This window comes from Lepisma saccharinum, chromosome 11, assembly GCF_977018435.1.
Source record: "Lepisma saccharinum chromosome 11, izLepSacc3.1, whole genome shotgun sequence".
In the NCBI taxonomy this organism is placed as follows: domain Eukaryota; kingdom Metazoa; phylum Arthropoda; class Insecta; order Zygentoma; family Lepismatidae; genus Lepisma; species Lepisma saccharinum.
The window spans coordinates 40,390,496-40,400,941 of NC_139239.1; the positions used below are offsets into that span (position 1 = coordinate 40,390,496).

Consider the following 10,446-nt stretch of genomic DNA (forward strand, 5'->3'; position numbering starts at 1 on the left):
ATGGAAACTGCGATGTTGGTCGCGTTTCCTTCCGAGTGCTGCTATCTCCTTATGTTATCTCTGTCACGTGAACTCGCTTCGTTGTCACTACAGGTGTTAGCATTTCTTCATATCTTTCTAAATATTATTTACTGAGCACACACATTATTTTACCAAATATTTTGTTTGAAGAAGAAGGCATTTCCCAAGATCTCCCTTCCAACTCTTCTACCTTTAATTTAAAATATAATCCTTAGTACATGGATACATGGACCACAAAGTCTTAAGCTCTAAGTGCACTGAAAATCCTAATCTGCTTTTCAATAACAAAAAGAAGGAAATTGAAATAAAAGCTATAATTGTTTTCACTTAATGGGTGTTGTTAAGCATCAGCACAATTGGTACAATATAGCTAATTTAATTAACTGTACTCGGTAAAATATTGTAGAGCTAAAGGACAATGAATACTTGTATAATGATAATTTGTGATCATTTCAAGTACTGACAACATTCACAATAGAAATATGCATGAAATCAATACCAGTATTTATGGAAGCATATTTTCCTGAAGAATGTAAGTTGTTTCACGGATTTGTTTTGGTTAGCAGAAGAATTTTTGACCCACCTGGGCACGTTACTCATGCCCCTGCCTGACAGCTTTCCTGTATTATGTCTGGACAAAGAGAGCAAAGAAGCTAGTCGTTTTCACGTTCAGAAGACACAATGGGCTCTTATGGGCAATGCTTTTCTTATGGGAAATACGAGCGCGCTGTTGTGAAATTTCTGGATTTACAAATTTAGCTTAAGTAAAATCGGTACCTGCAGTTTTGCAGGAAATTTTGTAGAGAATACGATGGTGAACACAAAAAACTGGTAACTTGCTTACATAATTTTAGATAAATTAAAAACGCAAATTTTCTGTGAAAACACAATTTTTACATTGTTTTCATTCCTAACGTTGAAACATGCCGTAAAATTGAAGTTTTCATTATGAAAAAAATTGACACTGTTTTTTAATTGTCATAGGTGACGGTGGTACTCAGAATTTATCAATACTTTAAAGCATATTTGCATTATAAAATATTCAAATAAAGTATGTGGAGATTTTTTATATTCGTGCAGTAGAAAATGTCGTCGCTGGCAATTTTTTCTTCTGTGATTCCAAGTAAAAACTTCCAGCGACAAAGTTGTGGAGAAAATAATGAAATTATTTTTTATAACCACTCAAAGGTTCCCAGAAATATTACTTCCATGCATTTGGAGTTTCTTTTTAACCCGAACCGCGCGCGAAGTAAGGAGACGTTGTCTGGCCATCTTGAGCTGACTCGCCGCAGCATTCCGGCTAATCACCACCAGTTTTCCAGTTGTTATTTTATTTCCATTCAGTAAAAATATGAACTTCATGCAGTTTGTTATAATAGAATTGAAATTACTTAAATTTAATAATTGACAATTATTTCCAATGCTGCTGTTGTGAGCAACATTAGTGCTGCCGCAAATACACGTTGTTTTCGTTTACATTACTGTCGACATTAATACTGAAATGAAGATCACCTTTCAGTTTCCAACGTACACATAAATTCATAGACATCATATTAACCTTTGAAAGGCTTTCCAACACGTGACAAAATATGGGGCTTCAAGATAGAAATATGACATGCCTTGCTTGAGTCATTCACGTCTTATCAGTTCACATGGGCCATAACTCATTTGTTTGTTTGGGTTGCTACTTGAATTTAACCCATGTGCCAGGTTCCCCTTACTTGAGTGAGAGATCTACTTTGGTGTGTTTAGACTTTTTCCCTCTCCCGAAAAAGTGTTTTCAGTTGTGTGAGCGCTCAGTGATTTTTACTTTTTTAAGTGATTTCTGAAGTGTCATATTCGTGCATTACACTCGCGTGTGTAGTGATCGCAATGGATCATAGTAAAAAGGGTAACTGTAACGTTCACAGTATAATATTAATAATTACATATAATTATCATTATATATACAAAATATGTAACACCTTCATTGTGAAGGAAGGTCATCATTTCCCGGCGACATGAGCTAGCGCTGTATTGGCAACACTGTGCGGTTTCTCCATAAGCGCCGTTGTGTCTTCTGAACGTGAAAACGACTCTAGGCAGATGGGATGCAAATCAGTAAAAGGTGGCTACCAAAAATTTCTAGGAATCACTTAGCTAAGAATTTAGTGAAATAATGCAAAGATAGTCAAAGTGAAGGAAATGAAAGACAATGGTTGTAAACTCTCAAGTAAGCGAGAAATAGACTGAGAGAAGGAGGGGTTGGGGAAAATTTACTATTTTTTTTCTCCACCGTATGGTATGTATAGCAGCAAAGGCTCATAAATTCTATTCCATACAGTATATTCCCGTTATAAAACTTGGGAACGCTAAACGCGATCCCAAGTGCACTTTTTTTTATACACACTGCACCTTTTCTTGGGTACGAGGTTTACATAGTAAATCCTTAATTAAAACGGATGCAAGGAGATGAATGGAATCTCTGGGCAAACGAGTAAATGTGCCAGCACTCTCTCGAGTGGAATAACCGTCTCAATGTTTACACGGGAAAGAATGCAACTCAACAAGCCACTCCTCATGGTTTCAAAGTACCACGCAACCTGAAAACTTATGGAGACTGTCATGGACTCATATTTGCCACTTACAGACGGTTAATAAAACGTATATGGTCGGTGCCACAATGTGAGGTGCAGTGTGTAGTGTAATATGTAGTGTATCGTTCTACTTTCGTGACTTAGAAGTTCTGTTTCTGTCAAAATGAGACAAAAAATGTGAACTGCTACACTGTATCAAAATATAAACTTACATCCATCACCTTTTCATTGCACTTTGTTTTTCATATTTCGGCATTGCGTTGCCATGTGTAATTTTTAGATGTGTTGATTTATTTTTCATTCTTGTAAAAAGATCTTCATTGGATTCTCACTCTGCTTATATTGTCACGTGATTATTATTATTATTATGAATATCATTATCTTGAGTAGTTAACGTAGTTAGATCTACCTACGTTACAAGAAAGAAGAAAGTCTAAAATAAATTATTTTGAACATAAAGTATTGGTAAATAGTAGAATATTTAAGTAATATGACTTATAATATAGGACCCAAATGGAACACAAGAATGAAATCAATTCTAATGTTAACAGGCCAAGTAGCAGATCTTGTTGAAAACTGTAGTTTGAAATGTGATGAAATATAAAGTATATCGCACATATTATTCTATTCTGTATCATACATATTTTACCTGTGTAATTTTGTACTTTTTTATTATTATCACTAAATTATTATTGTTGAACTTCAGCGCAGATATTTCCGTAACTTGGTACAAGGAGTATCTGCAATCCAAACTTCCGAAACAGGACAGTTCGATTCAAAGCTCACAAAGGCCCCTCCTTCTGGAACACGCTCACTTCCACTGGTTGAAGATCTATTTAACACCAACTTGCATTGTTTGGCAAAATGGCCTGCCTTGTGACATTTAAAACACTTTTTCGCTTTTTCTGGACGTTTCTTGTGTTTCTTCGGATCATCACTTTTCACCACAAAAGCTGTTGTGTCACTACTCTTGTTGGGAAGTCTCATTTCAATTAGCCTAAGTCGTTCAGTTAGCCTGTCTACAGTACGCTCTTCCACTGGAACTGATTCCCATACACTTTTGAATTCAAAATATTCACTAGGTAAGGTAGACATGATTCGACTCATTAGAAGCAGTTCTGGAACCTTGGACTTCGTGAGACGTTCCATTTCGTCATTCATTTCACGAAAATTTCTCTGTAATTTGGACACGTATGTTGCAATGTCTTCCGCTGCATCTTTGGATTGATTGAAGAACTGCTCTGACAATCGATCCAAACGCTGTGCTGAACTTTGTTCATATACTGACATTAGTTTGTTCCAAATTTCCTTAGGCGTATCACATGTACTGGTAAGTTCCGAATTTGCATCATTCATACTATTCACCAATATCATTTGTGCCATAATGTCCGCCTTCTGGAACGTTTTACACTCTGCTTCGTACTTACGTCGATCTTCCGTAGTACACTCAGCACCAAGTTAATGCGGAGAAGTACACGTGCCATCCACAACTTTTAGGACATCGTGGTGTCGTAAGAGCAGCTCCACTTGTCGTTTCCATCTCGGCCAGTTCTTTGCACCTTCCAGCTTGTCTACTGTTGTTTTTGAACTCCATCTTCAGCAGCAAACGAAACACGCTTCTTCCGAAAGTGTAAAACTCTCACCAGTCCGGTTAGGAAGACAAAGGACACTTCCTGTTGTACTCCAAATAACGACGACACTTACTGTTGCACTCCGACAAGCTACCAAATTTCACGGTCGCAGTGGGAACGTATCTGGGCCCATAACCTATTGAACTTCAGCGCAGATATTTCCGTAACTTGGTACAAGGAGTAACAACACGTGCTAACAGTTAATTAACACTTTATTAGTGTCTAACGCGACCGACAGCAACGCGATGTACATTGCTACATTCTTGGTACAATACAACCTTCTTGGAGAGCATTCTCCACAGACTACTCACTACAGAGCAAAAACAAATGATACGTCAATTTGACCATGTTGGGAAAGTGTGTCTTTTGTACAACGTTCAACAATTATTATTATTTATTTATTTATTTGAAAAGTCCTGAATACAGAAAAATCCATTTTACATCAGGATATCAACCAGAAAAGAAATAAACAAAATAATAAGATGGACACATACACACACATATACATATATAACAAGAATAATAACAACTAGGGCAAAAATAATATTATTTATACTTTAGCTGCTTTATGCACGCCGTTCTGTAAGTCTGCTTTGATAAATGGAAACCCGGAGCGTCTTTTAATGAGTTGTAAATGGTTTGTAGCCTGTAGAGAAGTGATCTTTGTTCTAAGGATAGCCTTGAAGATTTAATGTAAAAGAAGTTGTTGCATTTACTGTTTGAACGTGGGATTCTTATATTAAGAAGTGGCAAGAGTTCGCTGGTGAAAAGTTGTCCATTAATGATTCTGAAGAGTAGTGTTAAATCTGAGAGTTGACGGCGAAGAGAAAGGTCATGAATTTGTAGAGTGGATAGAATTTCTTGTTTGGAGAAGTTTGCAAGGGCTGGGCATCTGTGTTTGACTATTCTGACGAAGAAACTTACTACTTTGTTTGTTTTCTTTAAATTGCTTTCACATGCCATTGACCAAATACAGGAGCTATATTCAAGAATAGGAACAACACACATTGTAAAGTAGGTTTTGAGGGCAGAAACGTGTGTTATGTCTGTAAATCTGTAAATTAGTCCATACAATGTAATATTTATTTATTGAACACAAACAGGCGAATGCCCAATTACAGTGTCCTACATTTCTTGCTTTGAGTTTGAAAGTTTACATGTTTTCATGATAAGAAATATTCTTTAAGTTTCAGAAATGTGAATAAAACATAAAACATGTCAACGCTAAATTAAATGTGTATACAACAGAAAGTATCGTTACCAAAGCGAGTTATAATAATAATAGCTACATGTTAATTGAAGAGAGTGTAATAAAATAATAGACTATTATGTACAAAAATAGCCTACATGAATACAATATTGTTATATGATCCTAGTTGTTATTGTTTTTATTCTTGTGTTATTTGATTATATATATACGAGGGAGTATCAAAATGTTTTGCCTGTTGAGGTATAATTTGTTTAATAATGGAAAGATTGAAACAATGAACATACATATAGTTTGCCTGTAGTGTCCTCTACTCAGAGTTACCCTTCCACACAGTTGCCATCACGTTCGATGCATTTGTGCCAGCGTTTTATCCAGCCCTCAAAAAAACAGTTTTGAAAAATTCCACAGAACACTCCCTGCCCCATTGTTCAGAGCTGTTATAACCTTAGGTAGGTCATCAAATCTCATGCCACGAAGCACAGACTTAGGTAGTTAAGTTCAAAGTGGGAGAAACCAAAAGTGTGGACATGGCAAGGAGTGGCAGGCCATCAACGTCGTTGACCGACGACAACCGCCACAGGGATGATGAGCTCACTCGAGAGGATAGACGCATCACCATCCAGCGCACATGTCCTATGGGTCAGCACATGCAATGATTGAGAGTTTGGGATACCATAAAGTCTGAGCTAAGTCTGTGCTTCGTGGCATGAGATTCGATGACCTACAGAAGGTTAAAACAGTTCTGAAACGGTGAGGCAGGGAGTGTTCTGTGGAATTTTTCCAAACTTGTTTTGAGGGCTGGATAAAACGCTGGCACAAATGCATCGAACGTGATGGCAACTGTGTGGAAGGGTAACTCTGAGTAGAGGACACTACAGGCAAACTATATGTATGTTCATTGTTTCAATCTTTCCATTATTAAACAAATTATACCTCTACAGGCAAAACTTTTGATACCGCCTCGTATATATATATATATATATATATATATATATATATATATATATATTATGTATGTATGTATGTGTGTGGTGTGTGTGTGTGTGTGCACGTGCTTCTCATTTGTTAATTTAATTTTCTCTCTGTTGATATCCTGATGTAAAATGGATTTGCTCTGTATTCGGGATTTTTCAAATAAATAAATATTTCAAATATTACAATGCACAGCGTATTATCTTTATACTCATCAGTGGTAAAGATCTGAAATACTGAATTCATTGTTCATTCAAGTTAAAATTGAAACTTTGCGTGAGGTTTGCAAGTGAAATGATCTTCTTCCAGATGTTTTGTTAGTTTCATTTTCTTGTTTTTTCAGGCACGTAGCCAGGGGGTAAAATCATACAAATGTTTAGTTGGAAATAATGTATAGTGGTAATCAATTTTACTTACTTATTTTACGTAGCAGGATTAATCATCTTGTATAATATGTTGTAATATACTGATAAATTCATCTTCAGGGCTTGTACCCCCACTTTTTCGCCTTTATATGGAGGCTGCTGATAAGGGATGAACCTCCCGAAATGAAATTCTGGCTATAGCCTGGTTGTTTTATATAGATTTTCTACCTCTGTAGGCTGTAGAGGATGCAAAAATAATTAGCTGAAATTGGCGAAGGCATAGGCATAACTTGGCGGGAGCAAGGGGCACTTTGCTCCAAAATTTTCAGAATTATTAAAATTTTCAAGTTAATGTTACGTTTGTCAACTTCGGACCTCAGGAGCAAAGTAATGAGTATTTTTTTTTTTTTTAATGATTTCGCGATTTCGCAAATGTAACAGTTATTTAGCAAGATAGTCCTTATGGGATAGATTTTTATTTCCCCCTCCAAAGTTAAGTCCAGTTTACGCTCATGTATGAAGAGAAACTCATAAAGGAACACCCGCGGAACTCAAACCTTACAAAGGGGAAAGTAACAGTAAAATTTCCAACAAAAAATCTGGCCGAAATTCATCCTCCATCGCTGCATGTAATCAATGGAAATTAATGCGCGACGCAAAGTAATCCTAGTACAAACAGAAACACACACTGGCGGATGTGGACAAACAAACATACCAAAAGCTTTAAAACCTTTACAAGGAGCCTCCGATTATATTCCACCTGTGACATTTCACTAATGTAAAGCAAATACCGATGCAAAAGAGCACACGGCTCGCCAACAAGATCCGTGCCCACAGCTCGCATTTCTAATCTCGATGTCATCCGAAACTGCGGATGTTTGAGCAGGATCCTCCCTCTTCTCTCTCGTCTGGAGAGTCAGCAAAAACATTCCTTGTTTCCTGTTTACACAGCACTCAGAACTCGGCACACACCTATCGTTTTACTGAAGACGAAGGATTCCCCTCGGCTAAGACAACAATGCAGGACACAGCATTCCCATTGTGTGCCTGTACGATGAGACCATCCCAGTCCTCTGTTTTGCTTTCTGCCTTATGTCACGAGTGCAAGCACAGTAAAAGGGGTGATGGAGGAATGTACCGATCCTTTCTTTTGACATTGTCCGGTTCTATTCAAGCATGTTTTCTTTTGTGCCATATCTAAATTGGAAAACACATATGTAAACGAACGCTTGAAGGTTACACCTTTCTGGTAAAAGCTAAAGATGGGTTTCTTTCTCTCAAAGACATTCTGCCCAATCTTAACTCTGAATGTTCTTACTCATTGAGTGACTCTCGAACCATCTCAAAAATCTTTAAATTCTATACTTTGATCTTTTTTCAGCTCTTAACCACTGAACCTTGTTCCTTAACTCGTGAGAGCAGTTTCTTTCCCTTCAGAACATGTATTGGTGATGTTACGTACTACAACTTTGCTACTTGCCTCCAATGAGTCGGGGGGGTCATTGTGTTTTTGTATACATTTATTGCATTTTGTATGTTGAAACCTTGTTCATCATGCAGAATTCCACTCCAGTTTTATTAAACTTGTTTGTTTGATTGATTGATTTGAAAATTGTGATTGTTTCAGCACTGTTTTGCACCCATTACATTATACGGGGCTCAGCCTCTTACCATAACTAAAGTAAACACGAGTCTGAGAAATAAAATATCCTTACCCGAGTTAAAAGCTGAGGTTGTAAAGGGTCACTCGGCACATATAAGGACAGAACACAGTACGTACAACACATACACAACCCTACAGAGGATTATACTGGCGCTAGGTCTGGACGCCAGAGCTTCGTTGGCCTGCTAAGAGCAGTTACCTGGGTGTACTACATGGAAATGTGGTTAACATTTAGTGCCTTACCAGTTTACACGCCCTGAACTTGATTGTTTGTTTGAATTGTTGTTTTAAGTCCACTTTGTGCACAGATAAAGTAATTGGGACTGGACCTACAGTTTAAAGTGGGATCGGAACCACTGTGCAATGTGCCTCCACGGGGTATCGAACCTGGAATATCTTGATTACAAGGCGAATACTTTACCACTACGCCATCGGGAAGGCCTTTATTAAACTTCAAATATGATATTGCATGATATCAATCGTTACAATAAATGTAAACAATAACTTGTGAACTCATAATTTGGCACACACAGCATAGCGTACGTTTAAATTTAATCGAGAAAGCCAGGCTCGATCAGGACTCGAACCCAGGTCTGCGGCATAACCGTGTTACTGCTATACCAATCGAGCCAGCCACGGCTTCGCGTAATTTTTATCTGGCTCGGTTAGTGTGTCGGAGACCCGGGATCGCATCCTTCTCGAATTTCTACGAATAACTAATCGTTTCCCATATATTTCTCTCAACGGCGATTCCACATACGTCTGAGACAGAATACACGAATAAAATAAAAGCAATAATAATTTGATTTTGATGATCTTATAAGAAAGAATAAGCACAGAAAGGGGGTACTTGTGAAAGGAGCACGAGAATTGTGAGAAATAAATTTGAAGTTGAACGTGAGGAATCGAATGTGAAAAAAATTAACACCATTGTATGTCTGTGGATTGTGCGTGTGATGTTCGAGACAGAAATTCTGTTCAATTGTGATTCACTTGAATAATTGCACAAAAGCTACGCTTCCCCTCGCCTAGAAAGAACGCAAGCAAGCCTATTAGAGGAAACTCAATTTTAAAGAACTTCATTATGTTGCTTCGTTTGATACATGTTTCTCAATCTAATCATCCCCTGCGCCGTCCCCCACGCGGTGTCTCCCCCTCCCCTATCGCCGCCTTCCTCTGACTCAACCGTATTTAATTAGGTTTTCATCCGAAGTGCTTTTATTGTGATACATGGACATTTTTAGAAGAAGAGAAAAGGAGAGACTTCCTATCTGGGCAGTTTGCCCTCCGCAGAGGAAGGTCTGGGTTTCAGTGTTGCCACCTGAGTACTGTGGATTGTCCGACAAGGAAGGCGCGAGAGTTCACTCACACATAAACGCACGAAATGATTACTGCGTTATTAAGAAAACTAATTCTCTAGTGAGAGCAAAGAAAGAAGAGTTGTACAGCAAGAGAGGGAGAAAAGAATATATGAAATGAAACAGGAAGAAAAGGGAGAGAATGAAAGAGAGATAAGCAAAGAGAGAGAAATAAAACGAATGATAAAAATAGAGAAGAAAGAGTGAAAGAAAGGAAGAGAGGAAGAAAAAGATAGAGATTCGGAGGGAGAAAGACAATGAAAAATACACAGAGAGGGGGATGGCCAACAGAGGAAATAAAGAAAAACATAGGACAAAGAGATAAAGAATGAAGTAAGAGAGTAAGAGAAATATATAGAAACGGAGGAAGAAAGAGAGAGAGGAAACAGAAGAAATAAAGACATAAACAGAGATACAGTGGGATATCAAAAGTAGCAGATGGAGGAAGACTGGAACAACGAAAGAAAGAGATAGAAAAAAAGAAGAAAGAGATCGAAGAAAGGTAGTGTTGCCCACGGGACGAGACGGGACAGGCTTTTAAAAATTCGAGACGAGACGAGATTGACCATGTGTCATAAGACAAACGAATATTTTCGAGACGAGACAGCATTTCCACGAGACTCCACGAGACGAGACAGGCCAAAGTCTCG

The 10,446-nt window shown here is 37.8% G+C and overlaps 1 protein-coding gene across 1 annotated transcript in view; it reads right to left on the reverse strand.

Moving 5' to 3' along the window:
* Positions 1-3,299: 3,299 nt before the first annotated feature.
* LOC145995004 (uncharacterized) overlaps positions 3,300-10,446 on the reverse strand; it is an 8,915-nt gene continuing 1,768 nt past the window's right edge. The window contains exon 2 of the mRNA XM_083131536.1: positions 3,300-4,030. Coding sequence (XP_082987662.1) covers positions 3,300-4,030 — 731 coding nt within the window. The remainder of the gene's footprint in view (positions 4,031-10,446) is intronic.